This window comes from Acomys russatus, chromosome 20 (genome assembly GCF_903995435.1).
Source record: "Acomys russatus chromosome 20, mAcoRus1.1, whole genome shotgun sequence".
In the NCBI taxonomy this organism is placed as follows: domain Eukaryota; kingdom Metazoa; phylum Chordata; class Mammalia; order Rodentia; family Muridae; genus Acomys; species Acomys russatus.
The window spans coordinates 48267794-48295016 of NC_067156.1; the positions used below are offsets into that span (position 1 = coordinate 48267794).

At 45.3% G+C, this 27223-nt stretch overlaps 2 protein-coding genes across 2 annotated transcripts in view; both read right to left on the reverse strand.

Annotated features, from left to right (window-relative positions):
• Positions 1 to 1036: 1036 nt before the first annotated feature.
• On the reverse strand, positions 1037 to 11130 carry Grpel2 (GrpE like 2, mitochondrial). Its single transcript, XM_051163395.1, has 4 exons — positions 10988 to 11130; positions 6088 to 6241; positions 4838 to 4919; positions 1037 to 2183 (listed from the first exon to the last, which is right to left on the reverse strand). Exons 1-4 carry the CDS (start codon positions 11059 to 11061, stop codon positions 1819 to 1821), a joined length of 675 nt encoding a protein of 224 aa, XP_051019352.1. The 5' UTR covers positions 11062 to 11130; the 3' UTR covers positions 1037 to 1818.
• A 5373-nt stretch (positions 11131 to 16503) lies between these two features.
• Positions 16504 to 27223, reverse strand: part of Afap1l1 (actin filament associated protein 1 like 1) — a 59045-nt gene continuing 48325 nt past the window's right edge. Inside the window, exons 16-19 of the mRNA XM_051163399.1 lie at positions 24185 to 24349; positions 21450 to 21628; positions 19331 to 19459; positions 16504 to 16678 (exon numbers count right to left, since the gene is read on the reverse strand). Coding sequence (XP_051019356.1) covers positions 16655 to 16678; positions 19331 to 19459; positions 21450 to 21628; positions 24185 to 24349 — 497 coding nt within the window. The 3' untranslated portion in view covers positions 16504 to 16654. The remainder of the gene's footprint in view (positions 16679 to 19330; positions 19460 to 21449; positions 21629 to 24184; positions 24350 to 27223) is intronic.

Here is a 27223-nt window from a genome sequence, read left to right on the forward strand (position 1 = left end):
TGACCCAGATGGTGTTCCAGACCATCAGCACCCAACCACCAAGGCTGTGCTGCCTGTACAACTCTGATGGTATCACCTGCATCATGATGGACTCTGGAGATGGGATCACCCACACTGTCCCCATGTTCAGGGACTATGTTCTCTCCTATACCCTCCTGACTCTGGACTCAACTGGACAAGACCTTATATATGACTCGTGAACCTCCTGAGCAAGTGTGGCTACAGCCTCACCATAGCTAAGTGGGAAATCAATCGTAACATCAAGGAGATGTGCTATGTTGTCCTGGACTTCAAGTAAGATATGCCTGCTGTTGCACGCTTCTCCCTGGAGAAGAGCTACCTGATGGCCAGGCCATCGCTACTGGCAAGGACCGATTCTGCTGCCCCAGGCGCTCTCTCAGCCTTCCTTTCTAGTTGTGGAATAATATGGCATTCATGAACTTACCTTCAATTCCACCAAGTGCAATAGACCTCTATGCTAACACAGGCTGTCTGGTGGTACTACCATGTACCCAGGCAACTAACAGGATGCAGATCACTGCTCCGGCTCCCAGTACCATGAAGATCAACCTGAGTTCAAGTACTCTGTGTGGATGGGAAGCTGCATCCTGGCCTTGCTGTCCACCTTCCAGCAGATACAGCTCAGCAAGGAGGAACACAAAGAATAGAGCCTTTATGTCATGTATTGCAAGGTGGACAGTGAGAGAGCGGTGTTACACTATTTCTTGACAAAACATGTACAGAAAAAAGAAAAAAAGACAACTTTGTTCTTTATGTCAATTATAAATATAATTTCCTTTTGGGTGCTTTTGACTCAGGATTTAAAAAATGTAATGGTGAAGCTGACAGCAGCTGCTTGGGATAAGCCTCCCTGAATTTTTACGATGTGTCTGAGGACTTTGATTGTATTGGTGCTATAGAAAGTTCCTTGTCTTCTCAAAAGCAGCTCTATATCCCGATCCAGAAAGGAGGCTGGCCCAGTTCATTCCGTGTCCACACAAGGGAGGCAACAGCATTACTTTTGTATAAATTACACCTTAACACTCTGTTTCAGCCATCATGCCTGACATTCTATGTCTGTCTCTCAAACTTGAGATGTATGGAGGCTTTGGTCTCCCTGGGAGTGGGTTGTGTTGTCGAGGAAGCCAGGGCTTGCCTGTTCATAGACTTGAGACCAGTTTAATAAACATATACCCCTTACCAACAACAAAAAAGGAAGACTGGCCTGACCCTTTAGCCCTTCTGAACCAGAACCAGAAAGGGGCGGCCATGAAACGATGCAAGTGTGATCCCTAGGAGGGAATACAAGCACAATAAAAAGACTAAATGAAAAGTAAAATAAAAAAAAAAAAAAGAGCCTTGAAAACCCTCTCTGTATATATGTCAACCCAAATGATCTAAATTTATACAAGGGTAAAGCATCGTTACCTAAGTACCTAAATGTCAAACCAATCCTTACCATCTCCTTTCCCCACAAAATACAAGATACAAGATGCTATATTAATTCTAGTAATTAGATGAAAACAGTTAAGAAAATTTTGGATTCAGTCATCAGAGTACCAATTTAAATGATTTTTGTAAACATTTTGATGAAGGCCATAGGACACTCGTCATTGTTCAAATGCCTAGTGGCAGGACTCCTGATGGGACCAAAACAGGTCACTTAAACCCAATAAGACACTGTAGAGATAAAGCCAATATGACTAAATCCAAAGCAGAGCACATGAAGGACCTCATGTATAATACAAACCAGCGTAATAAATAAAGGAGACATAGGCGCCTGCACTCTGGGAGAGTAATTAGTTCCTGGTGGCCTGTTCATAGCCTTCTCTGAGACTCCACTGCCACTTCCACTTGCGCAAGTCTAATGGTGCGGCCATGAAGTTTGTAGCCATCCTGACGAACTAATGCCACGGTGCCAGGCTGCACCCCAACACCTGCTGGCATGTGACAGATGAGTTCATGCTCATGAGGGTCGTATTTGTCACCAATGGGTGCCATCTTCTCTAGGCCATGCTTGGCAAACACGCTTTTTAGCTTCGCTTCTAAAAGGGACAGCCCTTGGAAGACTTTTTCCAGAGTAAGCTTGTGGTCCTCGGGTTCGGCTCCTTCTGAGAAGCACTCGGCAGTCTTCTCCAAAATGTCTGCCACCTCCACCAAGTCCTTACAGAAGCTCTGGATTCCTGCAGAGAAACCCGATTCATGTGTGAGAACAGTGCTGTCCCTAGCGGTAGCGTCTGAGTGGGCCCAGAGAGGTACACTTTACACTTGTTTTTCTGAAGAGGGAGGGTTGCCATGTAGGACCCGGGGATCAGCGGAACTAACAAGTCAGTGGCTTTTTTTTTTTTGCAAAGTGTGTCTGTTTGGACACAGCTATCTCTGGGAATCCTACTGGGAAACTGGGAAGAGTTACAACTTGGGCTAAGTAAGTCTACATAAAACAGACTTAAACAGTTTTCTACCAGCTGTGCAGCGGGCATTCTCAAGAGGTAAGATAGGAATACTTTATCGGGAGGGTAGGGGTTGGGAGCACAAAGTAAGAAAACCCAACACTATGCCAAGGCTGCCAAGAGCCACCTGTCCCTGAGCCTGGCTAGATAGGAAGGTGCTGGAAAGTCCACAGAAACCTTTTAAAGCGATGTGAACTGCTACAAGATGAAAATAAAACTCAGCTGCTGAGAGAACCCATGTTCCCACTGTGACCTGTGACTGGGACAAGGGCTGGTCACTGCTAGACCTCTATGGCATGCCGCCCAGCAAAGGCTGCTGAAGAGTAAAGACCCGTGGGCAGGGTTACAGCCAAATGGGCAGCCACAGGTAAGCGACAAGAAACACCCACAGAGAGAGCCAAGAAAACTGACCAGTTGCAGCGGATGAGAGGAGGAAGGAATGCTCCCTTTAACTTCCAGGGTATGAGACCCAGATGAGCTTTTTGAGGAGAAGAGAGGGAACCTGACTCAAGTTAGTCCAACAGCAGCAAAACTAGCAGCTGCCCAGTCATTTCCAGGTGTGCAGATGGGGTCACAGGGAAAGAGTAAACTCAAGTGTCCTGTGAAGTAATGTGGTATCATCTAGTTTAGTAGGAGAGAGTGGTGAGCAGAGGTACAAGCCTGTGGCTCTGCACATGCTCTGTGAGCGCTGTGCCACTGAGCTGTCTTCAGCCCTTAGGTAGACAATTCAGAGCAGCAAGCTTTGGTGTTGACCTGTGAACTGTCAGGGGTGACCTTGCGTCTAAGTCAGTGAAATAAATAGTGGAAATTCGACTGAACAGAAGCCCAAGTTCTCGCTGGCACTCGGAGGCCCTGACTACATTCTTGTTACTGTATTAGCGTTATTTTGTGTGTGACGTGTGCATCTGTTTATCTGTATGTGCACACAGGTAGGACTCATCATAGGATGTTTTGCTCTAGGTGTTTTAGACAGAGTGCTTTATTGGACAGAGTGAACATTTCCTCTAAACTGAGGGCCCACTGAGCTCCCAGGATCTGCCTGTCTCCTCCTCACCAGCACTGGAGTTAGTCACACCTGACTCTCCCTCACCGCCCCGTGAGTTCTGGGTATCCCAAGCCAGGACTTCATGCTTGCAAAGTAATTACTTACCCACTGAACTATCTCTCCAGTCCCAATTTATTGTGTTATTTTAACAAGTATTAATCTCTTGGAGAAAAAAATGCATCTTTGTAACCAAGAAGATAGACTATTAAGTTAAAACTATGTTTGCAAGGAGGTCATGTAGTTGTCATGACATATCTGTTAAAAATGTTGTATTTTCTGTTAGGTGTGGTAGCTCACACCTCTAATTTCAGCACCGGGGAGGCAGAGACAGGAATCTCTGTGAGTTTGAGGCCAGCCTGGTCTACATAGCGACCCTGTCTCAAAAGACGAAACCAAAAATAAAAAACCCACTTCTCCCCCAAACTCTTCAGTTTCCTAAGTAACCCTGGCCACCAGGGGGAAACCTCTTAGTCAATGACTTCTATGGCATCTTTGTCTAGATACATTTTGCTATAAAGTAATAAACTGGGTAGCAGTTAGGTAGCATGAGTTTGTTCCCATATATCTTACCATTTCTTGAATAAACTAATGATACACTAGTTCTAACTCAAAGCATGACTTCTGGTGTCCATCCATCTTGCTCATCAAGCAGGTGGGACATCAGAAGTTCCCCCATTGCTAAAACCGTGCTATCTGCACCAGACATTTCCATAGCTCAGCAGCCAACAACTGTCTTCTGTAAAAGGCCACACAGGAAGCATTTTAGGCTTTGTGGGACAAGAGGCAAAAGCCAAGGACTTTATGTTCTGTAGGTAAAGAGAAAATTGGATTTAAAAAAAATTATGAAATTAAAAACTGTATATACTAACTAGCAGCTGGCCTAGTTATAAACTTGGAGACCCACGCACGCACGCACGCATGTACACACACAGGCAGAGTACTGACAGCAACCAAGAGTTCTTGTCCACAGTAGTGTAGACTTCCCTGCGGCTACAGACCAATACTTCTCACATTAAGCACACTTCAGCACTCCTGGGTATGCACTGTTGTTGGATTCTCCTCTGGGTGTCTTGATTCATTGGATCATTAATGACTGAAAAGATTATTTGTGTATGGACTAGGATGTTGGAAATTAATAACTGTACATGCTTAGGAAAATAAAGGCCAGCATTATTATGACACCCTTCCTATGTGCAGCAGACAAAGCCTGTGCAGACAGTAGGGGGAGGAGGATGAGACCAGTCGGGGGCTCACAGGTATATCTACTACGCTCAGTTTACAAATGTGCTACAAAGGTGCCTGCCATTCAGCTACATTTATTCTTTTGTGAATCATCTCTCACCAAATATCTTGGCGTCTTCTACACATCTCTGGGTTCGTCTCCTTATGTTTTCACAATCAGCGACAGCTCTCTGGTATCTCAGCTAAATAGCAAAAGCAAAAGCAAAGGATGAGAAATCAGTGGGAAAGAATGTTCTTACTTTATAAATTTCACCCTTGTAACAGAGGCGGGGATACATCTCAGTGACAGGGCTCTTTCTCAGCATGCACAAGGCCTGGGGTTCAGTCTCCACTAAAACTAGCAGTTGTTGGGGCTGGAGAGATGGCTCAGAGGTTAAGAGCACTGGCTGTTCTTCCAAAGGTCCCAAGTTCAATTCCCAGCAACCATATGGTGGCTCATAACCATCTATAATGAGATCTGCTTCCCTCTTCTGGATGCTTACATACATGCAGGCAGAATACTGTATGCATAATAAATAAATCATTAAAACAAAAACAAAACTATAGTTGTTTAAAAACAAACAAATAGTTCGAGGTTGGCTGCTCCCACATTCTGAAGTAATCTACTCACTCTTCAGTAGCTTCTAAGTAATTCTGACTAGCTTTATCACATCAGGTCTCAAGTTCCTTATTCAGAGAGAACAGTTTCATATTTAGGTAACTAACACTGCCAAGCTTTTTTTCATTGACTCCAACTCAAATATGACAAAGAATACATCTTAAAAACCTATTCTCTTTCGAGGCAGTTACCCTCTTTAGTCCTCTTCTCTCCTTTAATTAATTCCTGGCCTCTTTACTTGCTCTCGTATGACATGCTTCCCAGCGTCCAGCAGCCCCGAGTGGCTCTGCTCTACTCTGTAATAATTATTCTGCTTTATCTATCTCTTCTCAAAGTGCTTAACCACAACTATGTCCAGTAGGCCAGGTGTTCTCTGACTAGCACAGTACAAAGACCTCACACACCCAACAAATATTTATTCTCCATCATCTGACAGGCACTGTATCACCTTTGCCCTGCCAAGCCATCAGCTATCTAATGCTATGACACAAGAGGATATCAAAGGAAACTATCCTTAGCCAAGTGACATTTTAAAAAACACAAATTTTCTTTTTTCATTCCTTCCTTCTGTCTTTTCTTTCTTTTTGCCTAATAGTCCTAGCAAGAGAGCAGTAGAAGATGAAAGAGCCATTTTAGAGGAAAATTTATTTAAAAAAGAAACAACAACAACAACAACAAAAAAAAAACTTTACTTCAACATTTAAACCAGAGAAGAGACATAAACAACAAACAATATAGAATCTACTACTCACTGTTAAATCTTGGACTTCTTTTTCCAGTTTAACAGCTTTTAGCCTTAAGGCCTGTTCAGCAAGGGAGGGACCAAGTCCATCAGGAGGGTCCTCAGAACTGCAGTCTTCCCCAGCAGTTCTTTGGGTAGCAGTGCTGAATGGGTGTAGCCATCCCCTAAGAGGGTAGGGTGGGGCAGTGGTACATAATGAAAAAATGCCACCAGACAAATGCAAAACCACAACAGTTGGAGTCCCCAAACACCCCACACAGAAACCCTGCAAATTTCAGTCTTGGTGACAACAATGACCTCCTTCCTAAGCACCTTCCTGCTTTGTCCACCTAAATTTTAAAGTGCTCTTAAAAGTAATAAATAGCTTTAGGTTAAGAGCACTGGCTGCTCTTCCAGAAGACATGGATTACATTCTGAGCATCCATATGGCAGTTCACAACCACCTGTAACTCGAGGTCTAGGGCGTCTGATGCCTTCCGGCTCCGATGGGCAGCAGGCACACAGGCAGTGCACAGACACCACGCAGGCAAAACTTCCCATTCACCCTACATTTTATTGATATGTAGTTGTCATGCCACACAATTTACCATTGAAAGTATGAAATTTAAACATTTTTACCATGTCTAGCATCAATCAAACCCTGAAATCACAACTTCAGAACATCTGTGTCATCATAAAATGAAGGCTTTGCTTATTGCATCACTTACCATTTCCTCTGATATCACTTGCTCCAGATAAGCCTGACAATATTTCGTTTTCTACAGGCATGCCTTTTACGGATGCTTAGCATCAACAAAACCATATTAAATGGCCACTCAGAAGCAGTTTTTCACTTAGAATGTGTTTCAGGCTCACTTTTGTAATTATGATAAGGGGAAAAAAAAAACCACTAACAAGTTTTTTAATTAAAAAGAATAGGAATAGAATGAATTTACTGACAAGTAGGAAATATTAGGTTATAAAGGAATAAAAAAAATAGAATAAGAAAGTTGCCCCTGCTCTGAAACTAAACTGGGGGCTTCTGCTTCTCCACCCTACCCAGGGTCACCTGCTTTTCTCTGAGACCGACCACACCCAGTATCCGATTAGACAACATGTTCTGTTTGCTAAAGACGAACCTGTCTTAACTAGAAACCTGCAAATTTCAGCTTCGGTAACACCTGCTCAGCTCTGGGAACTCTCCTTTGGGGTAAGGATAAAAAGACCCCCTAAGGTGGTCAGGAGATTATGACAACGGCTAACCTTACACAGAACATGAAACAGTTCAGATCAGGGCTGGACCTCTCTAAGACAATAGCACGCGAATTAAACAAGTTTTTCCTTATCCCTGAGTGCTGAGAAATTCTCACTAGGGAAGGCTGAGGCGCCTCCTCAACTGCATCTACCAGTAATTGGCTACCTTTTATTGCTAAGTAATAGCTCATGTGCACACAGGCCACACTTGTTTATCCATTTATCAACTGATGAACACCGGGTTTCTTATTTTCTGCTAATACAAAATAAATGCTATTATAATCTGTAATGTCCAGCCTCACTCCACCAATGGACCTGACTGGAGCAGTGAGGGAAAGAAGAAAAGGCAGACAGGAAGCTGGGGTCAGGTGGTCTGGGCTCACGATGGGAGAAACCACAGATCCGCAGAAGCTCAGCAAGCTTATTGTATAGTTGTTTAACATCTGGGAAGGTGGGGCTATTAGCGACAGATAAACCCAGAGGCAGGGCTTATGGTATACAGCTGGATCAACAGGGCAGGTTTAGTTAACCTCAGTGGGAGGAGTCTCTGTAGGGGAGCAGTCTTGGGCTGTAAATCTCCAGAGGGGAGAAAGCTACAGAAACCCTTTCCTGAACACACTGTTAACACTCCCACTCTGTCCCGAGGAAGGCTTTGTAATGTCTCTAAATGTCACTCCAGGAGGAAGGTTCTGCCATCCCTCCATGGGTCTGAGGCACTGAAGTTTTGGGTATGGCTGGCTCATGTCAATACACGCATTTATTCAGGACTTCACTCACTTAGGACTTTCTCCACTCCCCACAATAAACCCTACTTTACCAATGAAAAAACTCAAGATGAGAGGCTTCAGGTTTATATCTTGTTCAAGACCACAAAGTTAAGCTGGGCATAGTGGCATGAGACTACCTGTAGTCTCAGGTACTGGGAGGCCGATATGAGCAGATCTTTCTGGTAGCATAGTAGTAACCGCACCCCCCCCCCAAACAAAAACAAAACAAAACAAAACAAACACACATACAGAGCTGGTGTTCTGTTGAGCCAGGACAGTTAGCACCATGAAGCCACACAAAGTTACACAGCTCTTTCTGGTTTAACTCTATCGTACAGAAGCGGAGAATGAGTAAAAGGAGTTGAGTTAGGCTTAGCTAAGACTTCGTGACCAAAAGCTGTAAGGCTTTCGGGGAGGGAAGATGATTTGTGCTGTGGAAAGAGAAATTCTGACTGGTACAGCTTACGGACTAAACAGGTCAGTAAAGGCGGGCGTGGTGGCGCACGCCTATAATCCCAGCACTCAGGAGGCAGGTGGATCACTGTGAGTTCGAGGCCAGCCTGGTCTACAAAGCGGGTCCAGGACAGCCAAGGCTACACAGAGAAACTCTGTCTCAAAAAACAAAAACAAACAAAAAAATAAGTAAAATAAAATAAACAGGTCACTAAAACAGCACCTTGTTTTAGCCAACTAGGTTTTGCTCAACTAGTTATGTAGCCTACAATTTTGCACAGCTAATGAAATGGACATAAATCCCGAAACTAACAAAGCATTTGAAGTTGTTTTTCAGGAATTGCTTATAGGATCCATTGGGGCAGTTTCAAACAGGCTTTTTAAGAATGGGCATTCCCAACCAAAACAAACAAACAACTGGAAAAGACTGGGCGTGGTGACGCACGCCTTTAATCCCAGCACTCGGGAGGTAGAGGCAGGCAGATTGCTGTGAGTTTGAGGCCAGCCTGGTCTACAGAGGGAGTCTAGGACAGCCATGACTACAGAGAAACCGTCTCAAAAAACCAAAAACCAAACCAAAACAAAAGAATGGGCGTACACACAAGCCAGTGTGCCTTGTCAATGACATTTGATGTCACAAGCCCCAAATCCTAAACACAAAACATAATCACCCCCTAAAAAGAAACACATGACTTGTGAAAAGGCATGATGGCATTTACGATGGCACAAAAGAACCCTAGAGCTTTCTCATTCTCACCACCTAAATGAAAACCAACCCCTGTCCCTATAAAGTCCCCTATCAATTGACCTGGGAAAGAGGCAAACCTTCTGCTCTTGACTTCCTTGTTAGTAGACCTTGCAATAAAACCGTGTGTGTGTGTGTGTGTGTGTGTGTGTGTGTGTGTTGTCTCCATGGCTACTATGGACATAGAGAAGTGAACCCTTGCTTTTAGCATCACTAAAATATTTGCTGTTTAGTTCAGCTTACATAGAAATGTAGGCTGGGATCTAGGTTAGAGCAGATCTTGCACTGTGGCAGTTCTGACCTCTAATTTAAAGAAGTTTCATCACCCCCTCCTAGATCCTGGTAATTATTTCAACTGAAAAGCTATCAACTCGATTGATCTGTGGGTCCAAGAGCCCAAGAGCTCTTTAAAGCAAGCAGTTCATCATTTACATGAACAGGGATACATCGGACAGTGGTCTCTGGGATGGAAGAAATCTAAAGGAAGGCTTAAGGAGGTGGGGGTAAAAGTGTGCTTTACAGAAAGACCACTCTAGGCAGAGTGATGAGCAAGCTTGAAGACACAGGTAAGGGAACTGTCCTCTCCCAGCCTTTTCAGGCTCGTCTTGAATTTTATTATGGTTTGATATCCAATTCTACATGTTTCCAAATATTTGGTTCAGAAAATAAAGTTATGATAGATACGTACGTCTGGGCAAATTACACATGGTCAAAGACCATCTCTCTTAGAAAACCACATTTATCCTAGTTAAGCAGAAAGCTGTCCCAGATAGGGCCAATTTAAAGAGAACGGGTCAGTGCTCATAATAGTTACTTCTTCGGAAGAAATTCTTCTTGATTATTTCCTTATCTTACCCAACAAACTGTCAAAGGTTTAAAAGCAATTCACCCCGCCCTAAGCATTAAATCCAACTGACTCATAGCTCTGGTAGTGCAGGTGTTAGGCCAGACATTAAGATAAAGAAAGAAAAAAAAAAGTGACAAATGGACATGCAAATTTCCTGGGTTTCCCCGAAGCTAATTTACAAGTCAGAGATCTCTAACTCATAGACAGCCTTTATATTCATTCGCAGGGATATCCCCTGAGAATAATCAACCGTGTCCAGTAACACAAAACCACCACAGTTCAAGAAGCGCAACAGGGTAAGTGCACTAAGACTTCAGTTTGGAAATTTTAGCAAATTTCCTTGAACTCCAGTTCCCTCAATTATTAAATATGAAGTAACAAAAAGAACTAGGCATAGTTCCGTAGTCCGCTGACGGTTACTGTAATTTGAAAGTATTCCTAAGACTGATGGGGAGGCCTTTAGGAGAAACCAGGTCCAACGCCCTCCTTTTACACACAGGTAAAGCGACGTTCCTGGTGGGAGAGACTGACTCCCCTAAGACCACATGGAGCCTGGCTAAGAACCTTAATACATCCATCCCTGGAAGAAACAGGTGCGCGGGATCTGGCAAAGAGTTCCTCTCCGATTCAGTCATGTTTAGGGTTCTACCTCCCGGGACGTGGCCACGGATCCACTTATCTTCTTTGACTGGGAAAAAGCGCGCCTCTGGGCCTCAGCCACCCTCGCAAGAGATGCGGCGTGGATGCCGGGTCATGGGACCTGAGGCCGGTCCTCGGCGGCACCGGGTTAGCCCTCGCCATCCTCCCCACAGTTGCCCATCGCCGCGCCCACGCCACTGCCTGCAGGCCCCGCCGGCCCTCTTACCTGCTCTCTGACACGGTCCCCGAGGCCAGGAGGCGCTGCAGCCGCTGCACCGCCCACAGCGACCGCGCCGCCATGTTCCAGACAGAGCGTCTACACTACGCACGCGCACTCGAGCCAAGTGGAGGGTCGCGCTCATCGGAAAACCACGCCCCCCCGCGCCTCCGCCCCCCCCGTGTAGGCACGGGACTTCCGGTTTCCTGTGCGTCTCCTCCCCCCGCGCCGTTCTTCCCCGGCTGGAGCCACATTTCGGGCTCGCAGAATTGAACTTGTCATGTGGATGTTTGTCCCAAGAGTCTCATAGTAGGTGCGAGGTTCATGGTGAATGCAGTGGGTCCTCACCTCATCCTCGAGAAGCGAACATGACGTTTCAAGCGTAATACATGACCCAGTGCTTAAACGCGAGGGGCGCGGCGCTGTGAAAGCTTAGAATACAGGGCTGACCAGATGGCTCAGCGGAAGGAGGCGCTCGCTAGCCGTCAAGCCTCAACCATGTGAGTTCGATCCTGGGACCCACTTGGAGAGTGAGACAGAGACACAGAGAGAGAGAGACAGAGAGAGAGAGAGCGCGAGCACCAACTTCCTCAACTTGTCATCTGACTTCACAAGGGCATCAGTCATGTACGCGACTTAACAAGTACACGGCCACACAAAACTGCAAAGGAAAGACTAGAATACAGAGCCGAACAACTGTGGATGAAAAGAGGTGAAAAGTGGCCACGGGAATGACCACCGTTGTAAAGAGCGAGCCAGTGAAGAGGGAAAAGATTAAAATACGGGAAAGGGGTATGGTAGCGTGAGGCTGGAGAATTAGTGTGTACGGGTCATGTGAATGATTAAATCCCGCACCTTGGTTGCACCCAGTCCCTCCCACAATTTTTCCTTCGATGACTTGTTCTCCTACTTCACAATGGTTCATGTTGTTTCCTCAGAATCTAAACCCTACTGTATTTGTTGTCTAATTATGAGTGCAGTAACTTGACAACAGGTATGGTGACTCAGGCTTGTCATCCCAGCTACTCCGCACTAAGGCAAAAAGATCAACGAGATCGAGTCCAACCTGAATAATTTACTGAGACGGTCTCAAAGTACAGGAGAGCTGGGGCTACGGCTACCCGTGGTCGAGTGCTTGCCCAGCACATGCCAGACTTTTCCTCAGTACTGGAAAAAAGTCACTTTGCTGTTCAGAGAAAATTGAAGGATGTGAAAAGAGTCAGGGAAGACAAGCTGTTGGGAGAGCCCAGGCAAGAGAGGATGGGATGCTTTTTATTCTGGTTCTTGTCAAAGGGTCTTACTATGCAGCCCTGAACTCGGGCGCCACTCTCTTCAGCGCTGGGATTGCAGCGCTGAAATGCAAACCATTTCACTCCCATCACTTTAGGTAGTATACAGAGAAACCCAACTACCTCATGCAAGTCGCTGTTCTTACATCCTATTTTTTTTTTTTTTTTCTTTTTTGGTTTTTCCAGACAGGGTCTCTCTGTGTTAGCCTTGGCTGTCCTGGTCTTGCTTTGTAGACCAGGCTGGCCTGGAACTCACAGCGATCCGCCTGCCTCTGCCTCCCGAGTGCTGGGATTAAAGGCGTGTGCCACCATGCCTGGCCATCCTATTTTCTTAATATTGTGTCTTGCTTCTTTTCTGCAATTTACCCTACTTTTCGGACCATCAGTTTTTAGAGCAGTAAAACAAGAACAAAACCAGCAATCGGACCATAAGGTGTACTCTGATTTCCCACCTCCCCACTTTTGGGGGAGGGAGGGGGAAAGGTGCGTCTTGTGGTCCAAAAAATAAAGTAGAATTTGAGTTTTGTGGTGTCTCTTGATCACTGATTTTTTTTTCCCTTGCCCAATAAATACTACTTAAATGAATTAATGAAGTTGGATAGTGCCAGTAGAGATATAAATTTTAGTTTTTGTACATGTGTATATGTATGTATATGGGCACATGCATGAATGCATGTAATCATGGGACCATTTGCAGTAGTCAATTTTACACACAACTGTAAGTCCTGGTGGCAAGCATCTTTTATCCACTGAGCCATCTTACCAGCCCAAGATGTAGATGCTGGGTATGGTGTATGACTTTAATCCCAATACTTGGGAGGAAGATCTCTGTCAGTTTGAGGCCAGCCAGGTCTACACATCAAATTCTAGACCAGCCAGAGCTACATGAGACACTCACACACTCTCCTTCCCCCTCTCTTGTTTTTTTGAGACAGGGTTTCTCTCTGTAGTTCTGGCTTTCCTGGAACTTGCTTTGTAGACTAGGCTAGCCTTGAACTCAGAGATCTGCCTGTCTCTGCTTCCCAAGTATGGGGTTTAATATGACTCTTCTTTAGGAAAAAAAAAAAAGGGGGGATTTTGATGAAAGGATGCCTGGCGGTGAAAATGAACTAGTGTGAGGTTTCCATCTTAGTTACTAGGTATACCCCGAGGCCAAAATGAATAAGAATCATTTAAAAAAAAGGGGGGGGGGGAGGGTCTCTGAATCCTCACCAAAATACAGCTTACTCCTGCTGTGGCAACTTGGTCACTTTGTCCCCTGCCTGTTCCTGAGTTTCACGAGGACAGAGGCAGTCTTCTGTGTCTTTGATCTCATCTTAAGGTCCAGCTCTGATGTGACAGCCAACGCCATCATGCTCATGTGATGCTCTATGCAATTTAGGTAGGGGTTATTAGCTCTTCCAGATAAGAAGCTTGAGGCTCTGATCCGTGGTGTAAGGTTCCCCAGCGAGCATAGGCGACACTAAGAATCTTAACACATTCGTTTGGGAAGACTGGGACTTATGTCCCTCTCAGACCTGTGGCCTATCACTTGAAAACAGAATTGAAGGCATTTTAAAAAGTGAGTGCAGGAGCTGGTGCTTGTGCTTACAATTCTTTTAGCTGCACAGTTTAGACCAAGTACCTACATACATGCATCCATTCATACAAATACACATGCATATGTGGGCCTATGTGGGCTTTAAGATAGTCTGTGTAGCCTTGGTTGGCCTAAAACTTGCTATATAGACCAGGCTGACCTTGAATTTAGCTTTTACTTGTATGTTTATTAGGTACAAGTGTGCTACTGCATGAAGATCCACAGAAATGGAAATTTGGAATTAATAATGGTTCTAGAATCATACTGAACTGCAAGGAAATAAATTATTTTAACTGATCTTACAGAATCTTAGTGTAAAATACAGGTGTAATGCTTAGAAAGGCAATAAATATCAGGGCTGGCTACTATTTAAATTTTTTCTTTTATACATTTATTTAGAGTGTGTGCGAGTGCATATTTAGGTATAGGGGTGTATGAGTGCCACAGTGTGGAGATGAGAGGGCAACTTAAGGGAATTGGTTCTTTCCACCCTTTAACCATGTGGGTCCTCAGGCTTGGCAGCAAGCCCCCCTACAACCTCTGGGTCAGCTTGCTGGATTCGGGTGGCACTGTTTAAAAGACAAGAGCAGAGACAGGTGGATTGCTGTGAGTTCGAGGCCAGCCTAGTCTACAAAGTGAGTCCAGGACAGCCAGGGCTACACAGAGAAACCTTGTCTCAAAAACCAAACCAACCAACCAAACCAAACCAAACCAAACCAAACAACAACAACAACAACAAACCCAAAACAAAACCAAAAATGATTAAGGAGAAATGTCTTCTAGAAGGTGAGCTCTAGGTGTGCTCTGAAATGGGCCTTGGGTGACACAGGCTTAGTGACTGGCAGGTGGCATGTCCTTGTGTTAATGATTAATGATGCAGAGTACTTCCTCCTTTGAGCTCAGAATCTACTTGTGGAAAAGGCATTTAACCCTAAAATCACTGCCTAAGAAAGAACGTGACGGATACGTAAGACACAGTAGTGAGCGCCACTGCAGAATATACATCTTTTAAAGAAAGTACTGGCAGCCCAAATGTTGGCTTTTTGACACTGAAGACACACAGGTGGAATCTGGAATGAAAACCCTCCCTTTGGATTGGATGCCTTTTGATAGCTGTTAATATTTAAATAATTTTTCCCCTTTACAGAACAAAGGTTTTTGAGTCAGACCTTTCTCATCTGATACTAAAATCCACTTGTGACTTGAGCATTTCCAACTTTAAATATAGAGGATGTTTCCCATGAATGATCTCATTAAATACCCACCAGGAGGGGAGGACAATCACTTTGCCTGTTCTCACAGTGAGAGCAGAGGGGTTAAGTGACTTTGCTGAGATCATCGTCAGTTAGCAGCAGACAGCCCTATCTGGACCCAGGACCATGACCCCTAATGTGTCCTCCCAGCATCAGGTGACTTTCTGCTTTGATGTCCAGCTACTTCAAAGGCTGGCAAGGTTTCAGTGAGGCTGAAGTATGACACGCCTTAGGTCAGTAACTATCAAGGCTAGCAAACTACTGGGTATTGAGACATACAATGCCCCCTCCCCCACAAGTGCCAGCTACCCTTTGACCTCTCAGAGTTGAACAGTTTCATCTTTATTGGAGATGAATATGTTAAGAACAGACCTAAAAGCCCAGTGTTGAAACAGTTTTAAGTGGCATATATAACAGATTGCCGCCAGGCATGGTGGTACACTCCTGTAATCCCAGCACTTGGGGAGGCAATGGCAGGAGGATCTCTCTGAGTTCGAGGCCAGCCTGGTCTACAGAGTGAGTCCAGGACAGCCAAGGCTACACAGAGAAACCCTGTCTCGAAAAACAAAAACAAACAAACAAACAAAAAGAAGAAAGAAAGAAAGAAAAGAACTAGAAGTTCTATAAAAAAAAAAAATCAAGTGTTTGGAAAAGGCTTAGCACCCTTGTGGCAGAAGTGAGCCACCATCCTGTTGGTTTTCCTTAATAGTCTCATGTTATAGCAGATAAGGAAATAGGCTTGTGTGTCTCCTAGTACAATATGAAGGCCTCCTTAGGCTAAAGACTTAAGTCTTCCAACCACAGTCCCAGGAGCCTCAGCGTCACATTAAATAGGTAAGGACTTGACTGACAGCAAATGACTCCCCTCCAATGCATGTGACAGTGTGTTGGCATTAGAACCCCATACTTCTGCCACCATTAATTCAAAATGAGCCAGCTGGTCAACTCTCTTTACCCTTTGAATTACCAGATAATCCGATTTAAAAATACTGAAACCTGGAAGGTTCTAGTGGCTGTAGTCTGCTTGGCTTGAAAACAGATGAAGAACTGGAATTTTTATGTTTTCAATGGCTTTTGTTCACTGTTGTGCAGGCAGGACTACATTGACTGTCCAGTCCATGACCCATGCCCAGAGGTGGTCTGTAATGCCCAATAGGAATGCAGCCTGCCTGAGTGTGATCAGGTGATGGAGTGGTTTCTTTCATCAGACACTAGCAGCGCTTCAATACTGTCTTCCTTTGCTTTAAGGACTGGAACTGGGGTGCAGAGAAAGGATGGAATGGCTTATGTGCTTCATTGCTTGGGAAGGAAAAGATACCTAACAAAATCTTTACAACTGTGCACACTTCTATTTCCTGCCACTCCCACCTCCACCCTTTGTAAAGCTAGAAGGGTGCTTCCACTTCTGCTATCCCACAGCCCCGAAAATCATGCAGACAATCAAGCTGGTCTTTTGGGTGCCCCAGTCTTTTCCTGATGTCTCTGTGAAGAAAATATTTCCTCTTTTGATGGACAAGCTGATGATAGTCCTTTAGGATGGAATTCTCATCCTTTTCTAGGTCTTCTTCATTTCCCATTCCTAAAGCATAGAAAGAGGAGAAAAATCAGTTTGTTGAGGGTTCTAGTGGGACTGTAGGTTGGAACTCTAACTGCACTCTTGGGTGACTAGCTCCATTGGCCAGGCTAGCTCCTCAGTCTCTGTGACTGTAAGTCCCTTTCTCTATTCTCAGCAGAGTAGTCAGGATAGCTTTTTGCTGTGTGATGGTGAGAAGGTTTCACTATGTAGATCAGGCTGGCCTCCAACTACTCACGGTGATCCTCCTGCCTCAGCCTCAATCTCCAAAGTGCTTGGAATACATACCTAACCAGGACTTTTGTTGTTGTTGATTGTTTTATGTGTATGAGTGTTTTGCTTACATGTCTGTGCACCATGTGTGCCTGGTAGGTACTGAGAACTGAACCCAGGTCCTCTGCAAAGACAACTGTTCTTAACCATGGAGCCATCTCTTCAAATAACAGAATAGCCTTTGAAAAATGTACTTGGTATTTAAAAAAAATCTGCTCAAGCCTGGCAATGGCGGCACACACCTTTAATCCCAGCACTTGGGAGGCAGAGGTAGGTATATCTTGAGTTTGATGCTAGCTTGGTCTACAGAGCAAGTTCTAGAAGGGCCAGGACTACATAGAGAAGCCCTGTCTTGAAAAACAAACAAACAAACAAACAAATCCAGAAGTCTGCTCCAATCTGCCTAGTATGTTAAAACCAACAGTTTCTCTCCTGGTCTGAAGTCTATAGATGAGGACCTGGCTGTAGCTTTTTTTTTTTTTTTTTTTTTTTTTTTTTTTTTGGTTTTTTGAGACAGGGTTTCTTTGTGTAGCCTTGGCCATCCTGGACTCACTTTGTAGACCAGGCTGGCCTCGAACTCACAGCGATCTGCCTGCCTCTGCCTCCTGAGTGCTGGGATTAAAGGCGTGTGCCACCACGCCTGGCTGGTTGTAGCTTTTTGACTCAGTCTGGCTTACTTGCTTTCATACAACCTGTCAGCTAAGAATGTTTGTCACAAAAAAAAAAAAAAAAAAAGAATGTTTGTCACATTTGTAAGTGTTTGGAAAAAATACCAAAAGAATCACAGTATCTTGTGACAGGTAAAAGTGATAGAGAATTGAACCTTCAGTGCCTGTAAGTAAAGTTTTATGGAGAGACAGTCATACTTTTCATGCGTTAGCTAGTGTCTGTGGCTGCTTTCCAACCACAGTGGCAGATGGGAAACAGACCATACAGCCTACAGTATGTAAAATATTTCTTGCCCCCCACAGGAGGAGTTTGCTGGCTCTTGGGCCTGGCTGCCCCGGCCTGATCATTCCTTCTTCGGTCTCACTCTTAGTGCTCACCCTTGCTTCTCCATTGTCCAGAAACAAGCAACTCGGCACGTGCTTTCAACCCTATTTGATTCCCTTACACTTTACTCAGGTCTCTGCTTATTAATGACCCACTGCAAAAAAAGGGGAGGGGGCATTTGCTATCAATGAGTAATATCCACCCCAAGCACTAGTTACCTTTCCTCCTCTGCCTCTGCTTATTTTACTCCAAAGTCCTTACTATGACCTGCCATCATAGTCTTCATTTCTGTATGCATGTGAGGTGTTATCTTCTCCAGCCCACCAGCGAAAGAAAGACTTGTTTGGGTCCCTTGCTGTGCAGGTTTTTTTTTTTTTTGGTTTTTTGAGACAGGGTTTCTCTGTGTAGCCTTGGCTGTCCCAGACTAGCTTTGTAGACCAGGCTGGCCTCGAATTCACAGAGATCCACCTGTCTCGGCTTCCTGAGTGCTGGGATTATAGGCATGAGCTACCACGCCCAGCTGTAGCTTTCATCTTAAAGAGAAAACCTATTGATCTCCATACTTCTTAGGCAGTAAGGTTGGTTACTTCTAGATCAAAGTACCCAAGAAAATGTCAGTGTTAGTTTCCCCTGAGGCTTACTGGGCACACTGGCTGAGCTTGCTTGCTTCTCCTTCTCATATTCTCTGTCTCTGTCTCTGTCTCTCTTGAGACAGGGTCTTACTGCATAGTCCAGGCTGGTCTAGAAATCATGCTCCCTCTTGCCTCAGATTCAGGTGCTAGGATTGCAGGTATGTGCCACTGTGGCCCATGTTGAACATTTGTTTTTCATTGTACCTGCATCTTCTGAAATCCATAAAATCCTGAAACAGGCACAATTTCTATGTGTTTCAACAAACTCATTTCATCGCAAAACCTGATCTGGCCTGACATAAACTGTTTTCTGTTCTATAGTGTATGTGTTCTTATAACCTACTATATTTGTATCTTGAGAAATGTGTCGGTGTGTTTGATAGATAATACAAAGGCTTTTCTAAAGCCCCAAAATGGCCTAACAGCTGCCCCCAACAATCACACAGGGGAGGTTGAGGACCAGCTTCATAAAGTGATCCCTGAGTCTCTCTGCCCTTGTGTTGGCTCCTTGCTTAGCCTTGGGCCAGCTCCATTACCCCCGATCTTGTCTCCTTACTACCTTGAAATGCTGTTAGGCTCAGAAACTAGCTGACAGCTTGGTAGAACCATGTTAGTGAAGGGTGAAAATTCTGACTTTACTGTATGGCTATCCAGCAGTTCCTCACCTTTCTCCCTAGGTGGTGTTCTGGGTTTGGGGGGTGTGTCCTGTATAAAAAGACCCAGATGTATGACTTGCCATTTAGCTGAGCTCCTGGCTTACCTTGGCCTTCTGTAGCACCCTTCCTTGGTTGGAGGTTACAATGGATGGACTCCTCTTTCTCAGCTCAGAGACACAGTTGACAGGGAGAGACTGCTCTGGGAAACTGCTTTGGGGTTTACTTGTAGTTTCCTGTTAATGGCAAACAAAATCATTAATTAAGTAGGTGAGATATGTAACCTACACTTAGAAGCTACATTAGAAAGCACTGGGCAAACCTGCCAGTACCAAACAGGGCACGGGGTGGGCAGAAGATGCTGGGAGCTTTGGAGTAAAGACAGGCAAAAAAAAAAAAAAAAAAAAAAAAAAAAAAGAAAAGAAAAGAAAAAAAGAAAGAAAAAAAAAAAAATCACAGAGCCCTTTATGCACCAGGCAGGCATCATATGAGTAGGGTTTCACACAAGCCTGTCAAGTAGCTTCTCTTAATTAATCACCCCATTTTATGAATGAAATCAGGAAAGTCAAGTGTCTGAGCGAGACTACTTGGTTGCTTAGTATGAGAGCAAATCCCATAGCTGCAGTATTTCTTTTGGGTGGTGCTGCTAGCTTCATGTATTACATGCAGAGCTTCATGTATGCACTTAACGTCTCCCTGTTGTCTTATTGTCTACACTAGCTTCACTGTTAAATCTGCTTAGTATGCTGCTTAATATTCAACTCCATGAGTGTGTGTGCTGTCTACTTTGATGTCAGCTCAACACAAGCTTCTGAGAGGAGGAAGCCTCAACCGAATAAGATCAGGCTGCAGCCAAGCACGTAGGGCATTTTCTTAATTAGGGATTGATGTGGGAGGGCCCAGCCCATTGTGGGTGGGGCCATCCCTGGGCTGGTGGTCCTGAGTTCTAAAAAAAGCAGGCTGAGCAAGCCATGGGGAGCAAGCCAGTAAGCAGCACCCCTCCATGGTCTCTGCATCAGCTCCTGCCTCCTGGTTCCTGCCTGTTTGAGTTCCTGTCCTAGCTTCCTTCAGTGATGGACTAAGATGTGGAAGTATTAGCTGAATAAACCCTTTCCTCCCCAACTTTCTTTTTGGTCATGATGTTTCATTATAGCAATAGTGCCCTAACTAAGGCAGTGTGAAATCCTAACAGCTAACACTGCAAGGCATTTAGAAAAGACTATTATTTTTGTCTATCTTCAGAGGTGTGGGAAAGCACTGGGTGTGATGCTGAGAAGCAGCAGCTGGGATGGAGGAAAGTGTTCCCGATGCTCCTCGAGCCCTTTGTGAATCAGGCTTTCCGTCTGTAAAATGATGCTAATAATGGCCCCAAAGAGAGGAATGTCAGGTGGCTTTAGACCATGGGGTGTGGTCTGCCCAGACAGAGTGGGTTAGAACACAGCTCCCAAGGACAGCCCATACTTATCAGATAAGTCAGTGTCGTGTGAGAGCAGGAAGGGCATCTAATCATTCAGCAAACACTTGCTATCCTCCGGTCATCTGGACTCTATGAGGCTAGGGATACAACAGACGCAGTCTAACTCCCGTGGATTGTTTTTGGTGCTGATGACTGATGATCTAATGCTTCATACATGCCAGGCATGTACTTTATTATTGCACTACACCCCTGTCCCTCAATTCTTAATAGAAATACAAAATTACTTGGAGCAGGAGACAGACATTGTACAAATAAGGACCCACACACATGCATGTTTTGTCTCTGTTTCTCTCTTATGTGCGCATGTGCGGTTCAGTGCTATGCAGATGAAGAATGGATATGACCCTTGGCAATTGACAGTAATGCATCCTTCTTTTTTTTTTTTTTTTTTTTTTTTAAAGATTTACTTATTTATTATTATGTATACAATGCTCTGTCTGCATGTACACCTGCAGGTCAGAAGAGGGCATCAGATCACATTACAGATGGTTGTGAGCCACTGTGTAGTTGCTGGGAATTGAACTCAGGACCTCCAGAAGAGCAGTCAGTGCTCTTAACTTCTGAGCCATCTCTCCAGCCCTCACAGTGATGCATCCTAATGGGTAACCCTGCTCTCCTGGGACAGCTGGCGTTTTCCGGAGACACTTCTGACTGTAATAGCTGGGAGTGAGAACAAACACGGGTGTGCACACAGTGTCTGAGGGGCTCAGAAGTGGCTGCCCTGTGGAGGAGGCACCGCACTCACTCACCTGGCTCTTGTTCTTGCTGCTCACAGACAGCCCCAGGGCGGGGCCCCCTGCCAGGGACTGTTGCAAGCGTTCCTTTACAGCAACCAGCTTCAGCTCCAGGTCGATCCTCTGCTCTTCCTTGGCACGGCACTGCCCTTCCACAGTGGCCACAGCCTCCTCCAAGGCCTTCAGCTTTGTTCCTGAGTCCAAAGACACTGATGAGAAAGTCTGTGGGCCCTCAGAGCCCGTCTGTCTCTTCTGCAGGGTCTTTCCAGCACTATGGGTCCAAGTGAAAGATGGACTTTGAGCTGGTTTACCAGCCACATTCTGTGGTGTGGTCTTTATTGGTCCAGCCTCTGTCTTTAGCAAACAGTATCCTAATATTCCAGCTGTAGAACCATCACTGCCCTCTCATTCCCTTTGCAATGAGTGGGTTGCTCATAATTCCCTCCCATCATCTATGCACAGTAATCGGTTTAGAGTTGGTTCAAATGGAGTAAATCCTGAGATTTTGGTCACGGTCACTGGGAAGAGACACCCCTTGCCCCTTGCTGGAGTGTCCAGGAGGACTGGTTGAAGGCTTGTCCTACGCAGCCACTATGTCACCTCAAAGGGGAAGAGAAGTAGATTGTCTGTTTCCCTATACTTCACCACACATACCTAACCTCTCAGTCTTCAGCTTGCATTTTGGTTTCTATGCCAGTGTGATTTTGGTTTCTGTATATTGTCTACTAGAGTCACATTACAGAGCTTTCTACAGACCCGATTTTCCAGGAGGACCTTGGTGCTTATTTAGTTTAAGCCGACAAATCTTCATTAATACTTCTGTCGTGCTAAGGAGCTCCATTTGTGTGTGTGTGCGGGGGTGGGGGTAGGGGTGGAGGTGGGTGGAGTGGAGGTTGAACATAAGTGCACACTAGGAAAGGCTCTGCTTACAGACCTAAGCCCACAGCTCCACAGTTGGAAAAAAAAAAAAAAAAACTTAAAAGAAACAGGGTCTCACAAAGCCTAGGCTTGCCTCAGACTATGTGGTGGAAAATGACCTTGAATTCTGATCTCCTGCCTCTAAAGCACTGAGATTATGGCATGTGCTGCCATGTCTGGTTTATGTGGTGCTGGGGACTGAGCCCAGGGCGTTGTGACTGCCAGGCAAGCACTGCGCCAATGAGCACAGTTCTAGCTCAGTCAGTGCGCATCATCTCCACTCTTTAACTTCCATTAGGTTTACAGTCACGTTAATGTGTCCAATCGCTGCTTCAGCAGTTGTTTATTGAATTTTTACTTCGTACCAAGCACTGTCCTCGAGATGGAGCAGGGAGGAAAACAGGCAAGAGCTTTGCTTTTATGCATCTTATAACTTTTTGTGTGTGACAAACATCAATTGAGAATAATGAATATAATAAACGTATCTATCCTGCAAAGTGATAGGGACAAAAATGTTGGCTAGGATAGTCAGGCTGTTCCAAATTGTGGTCCTTAACCTCTACACACTTCCTGTCATTCATTCATTCATTCACTCATTCACTCATTCATTTATTGGTATGAGGGATAGGATAGTCTGTTCTAAATCACGGTTCTTACCTTTAGAAAGTTCTTGTTATCCATCCATCCATCCATCCATCTATTTGTATGGGGGGCTTGAGTTCAGGGCATTGCATATGCTGGACAAGTGCTCTACCACTGAGTTATATCTCTAGCCCCCCAAATTTTTTCTTAGACTGAAACCAAATGGCTTCCCCTTTTCGTTCTCCTGTGTGTTTACTTTTCCTTTCTCCATCTCTCATTGTCTCTGTCTTTCTGTCTCTGTCTCTCTTCAAGACAGGGTTTCTCTGTGTAGCTCTCTGCCTGTCCTAGACTCATTCTGTAGACCAGTCTCACAGAGATCCACCTGCCTCTGCCTCGCAGGAGTCTTGAGATTACAAGCATGTGCCACTGCACTTAGATTTTGTTTTTGTTTTTGTTTTAAACCTTGGCTGTCCCAGAATTTGCTATATGGACCAAGCTAGCTTCCAACTCGTGGAAATTCACCTGCCTCTGCCACCTGAATGCTGGACCTAAAGGCGTGCCCTATCAGGCCCTGCTCTATGTGCTCATTGCTAAGCCGAAAGTCTCCATCTTAGGCCCACCGTGGTCTATGGTGGGCTCTAAAGTTGGGCCACTGAACTTGTACCATTTTCTTGTGTTTTGTTCTTGGGGAAGGGCCATGTGTATTCCATAAGGCAGAGCTTCCTGTCCCCCAGAACACGTGAGAGGAACCCAGGCAGGAATGTTGGGGAATTACAGCGAGGCAAGGAATTCAAAGAAACACAGTGGAAAATGGGGTTAGGGAAGGCCGGAGCAGGCAGGGGGTGTTGAAGTCTGGACTGCAGAGGAGGATCCTGGGACTTATCACTGCTCATCAAACCTAGCGCTGGGCTTCTGTTTTACGTCTGAGTGAATGAATGCAGTACCCCAAATAGTCTTACTTCCGAGATGCTGAGCCATTGGTCTGCTCTCCACCTTGCTTTTGTCTCTTACCGGGGTGCTCCCCGTCCTCTGTTGGAAGCAGTCATTCAACTGCTGGTGCTTTCTTTAGTCAGAGTGAATGATAGCAAGGTGGGGGTGAGGGGATGGGGTAAGGGGGTGCAGAGGAGATGGGCACCTCTCCTGGGTGTGAAAGCAGAAAATCTGTGTCGGGCACCTCCCCTGACTGTGCCAGGGCAGATGCTCAGGCTGAGCCCCACACCGTGCACTCCTGGCCACACCTCTGCAGCTACCTGGGTTGCTCCGAATGGCTTCCTTCAGCTCCTTCTTCTCCTGCCGCAAGGCCATCAGTTCCGTCCGAATCGTCTCCTTCTCTTTCTCCAGCCTCTCTTTTTCTACCAGGTACCTGCGGGCGTCCTCCTCCGCCCGGTTCTTGCCGTACTTGTATTGATTGGCACCTACAGGGTACGGGAAAGCAAGAGGTCCTCAGGTCTGCCCTCTGGCAGGGTGCATGTGTGGTGTTAGCTTGCCTCTCACCTCAACTTCATCTAGAAAATATGGATATATAGGTCAACTCATTTAAGTGGTATTTTGTTTTGTTTTTTGTTTTGGTATTTTGAGACAGCGTTTCTCTGTGTAGCCTTGATTGTCCTGGACTCACTCTGTAGACCAGGCTGGCCTCGAACTCACAAAGATCCACCTGCCTCTGCCTCCCAAGTACTGGGATTAAAGGCGTGTGCCACCATGGCCCAGCTTCATTTAAGTGCATTTAGCGTGGATCTCCTGAGGAAACAAGGAGCCGCAGAGAGGCAGCACAGGGCAGGGACTCGCAGCCTGGCAGACCAGAGTTTGCATTCTTTCTTTACTGGTGTGTGACGTCAGACAGAAACGAATGGTGAGCTTTTCTGTCTTTCTCCAAATCTCAGTGTCCATATGCACAAGTAAAGATACTGAGAATATTTAGCTTCCAGGACGCAGTGAGGTTTAAATGAGACGATCAAGGAAAAGTACTTAGTATAGTACCTGGCAAATGATGAGTGCTTAGGAAATGTTAGAATATAATGAGAATGGTATCATATAATAAAGCAAATCTTGTGATGTACAACTCGTTTTGCTCTGTAAGAAGTGTGCTCTGAATGAGTCAAGTATCTACGACAAAGGGAGATACCTACATATGATCAGATCAGACCTCGGCCAGTGCCAGTCACTGTTCATTGCATTGCTAGGAAGGGTATGAAGGGAGAAAGCCCCAGGAGTGTACTGGAGGTCCAACACAGCGGCAGACACAAGCAAGCAGCCACACAGAAACACGCTGCCCACTCAGCGTATGCTACACGCTCAGCCTCTTACTTGACTTCCCCTACTTTACTACTCACTGTTTACCTTACATGGCTCTACTTAACATTAGCTGTGTCTGTTTATCGCCCTCTTTCACTGTTGAGGAAGCCAGGCACGGAAAGGCTGGGCCCCACTGTGGATGGCACTAGAGGCAAGTTGAACACGTGCCTGTCTGACGCTAGCTGATGAGGTCAGGGGCACAGAATCTTTATACATGGCATCAATGGCCTCTGTGCAAGATAGCCAGCTATGCAACAGGGTGTGGCCCTCACTGACACTACGCCTGCTGACTTGGGCTCCAGCTTCCAAAGCTAGGAGAAATAAGTTGCTGTGTTTTAAAAAGGTCATCTAGGTTAGGATGTTTTGTTACAGCCGACAGAAGACCAGGGCAGGATTTCCTCCTGTGTGCCTCAGGGTGTCATGGGACTACACTAGGGGTTTCCATGTGGTTTCTAGTGCCTCCATGAATCCTGTGGCTTCAGTGATGGCCTGCAGACCTTTGGGATAGGGATGGGGATGCCAATGGGTCTCAGCCAGACCAGACCCATTTTCATAGATCATATAATCTGGGATTTTGTGAAGGATTTGTATTTAAAAAGCAAGTCTAAGGTTTTGTTTGTTTAGGTTTTATTTTTTTTGAGACTTGGTTTCCTTATATAGTTTTGGCTGTCCTAGAACTAGTTCTGTAGACCAGGCTGGCCTCAAACTCACAAGATCCTCCTCCTGCCTCTGCCTATAGAGTACTGGGATTGAAGGCGTGTGCCACCACTGCCTGGCCATTTTGTGATGTCTTTACTCTCACATGTTGACTTCAACTTTCTACTTTGCTTATCCATTGACTTTTATTTTGTTATTTTATTTTTTCAAGACAGGGTCTCACTGTGTAGATTAGGCTGGCCTCAAACTCCCAAGATCTGCCTGTCTCTGCATCCTGAGTGCCAGGATTTTTTTAACCACAGGGTCTCACTGTGCAGCACTAGCTGGCCCTTTTGGTTATGCAGACAAGGCTGGTGCTTGCGGTGGTTCTCCTGCTCTACCCCCTGCGCACTAGGACTGCAGCGTGTTCATTACACAAAGCACAGCTTTCTATTTCAGAGCCTTGCATTTCCAGTGCCCTCACGCAATGCTTCTCAAGAATGCTTTGTATCCCTCATTCTGAGGGAGCCAGACAGGAGAAAGGAATTGTTCAAAGTTACACAGCAATGTGTCAGCCAAGTGAGGAACAGAAGACAGATCTCCTGAGTCCCAGGAGCAATGATTTATACTAATGACTTATACTCTGCTTATGACTCTAGGTCAAAGACCAGAACTCTATAGTCTTCTGGAAAAAAAATAGGCTAGGAGATTAGTTCTCTCTCTCTCTTTCTCTTTCTTTCTCTATGCACACACACATTTATATATACCTGCATAGAGATATATACATTTAAACACCCAACTGTTACACAGATAATGCTCGTGAAGTATAAAAATATTTAAATTAGCAGCTAGTATTAGGAATTTGCATGCTGGATGGTGGTGGCGTGAATTTAATCCCAGTGCTTGGGAGGCCAAGGCAGGCAGATCTCTGAGTTGGAGGCCAGCCTGGTCTACAAAGGGAGTTCCAGAATAGACAGGGCTATACAGGGATAACTTATGTCAAAAAAAAAAAAAAAAAAAAAAAAAAAAAAAAAAAAAAAAAAAAAAGAAAGAGAGAGAGAGAGAGAGAGAGAGAGAGAGAGAGAGAGAGAGAGAGAGAGAGAATATTCACATGAAGTTTAATTTCTGGCCTTATGAATAGTCAGTAAACTCTGCATGGAGGAGGCAAGTAAGGTCTGCCCTGGAGTTAGGACCTACGCGTTCTAGTCTCCCTGTGAGCCTCCTTCTCCCATCCACCTGCCCTTGACCATCCTGCTTGTGCCATTACTTTCTTTCTGTTTCCATTGCTGTGCTCAGGACTGGGACCTTAGGTCTTAGCACTCCTGCCAAGTGCTCCCACACTGGCCAGCCCCCAGGGC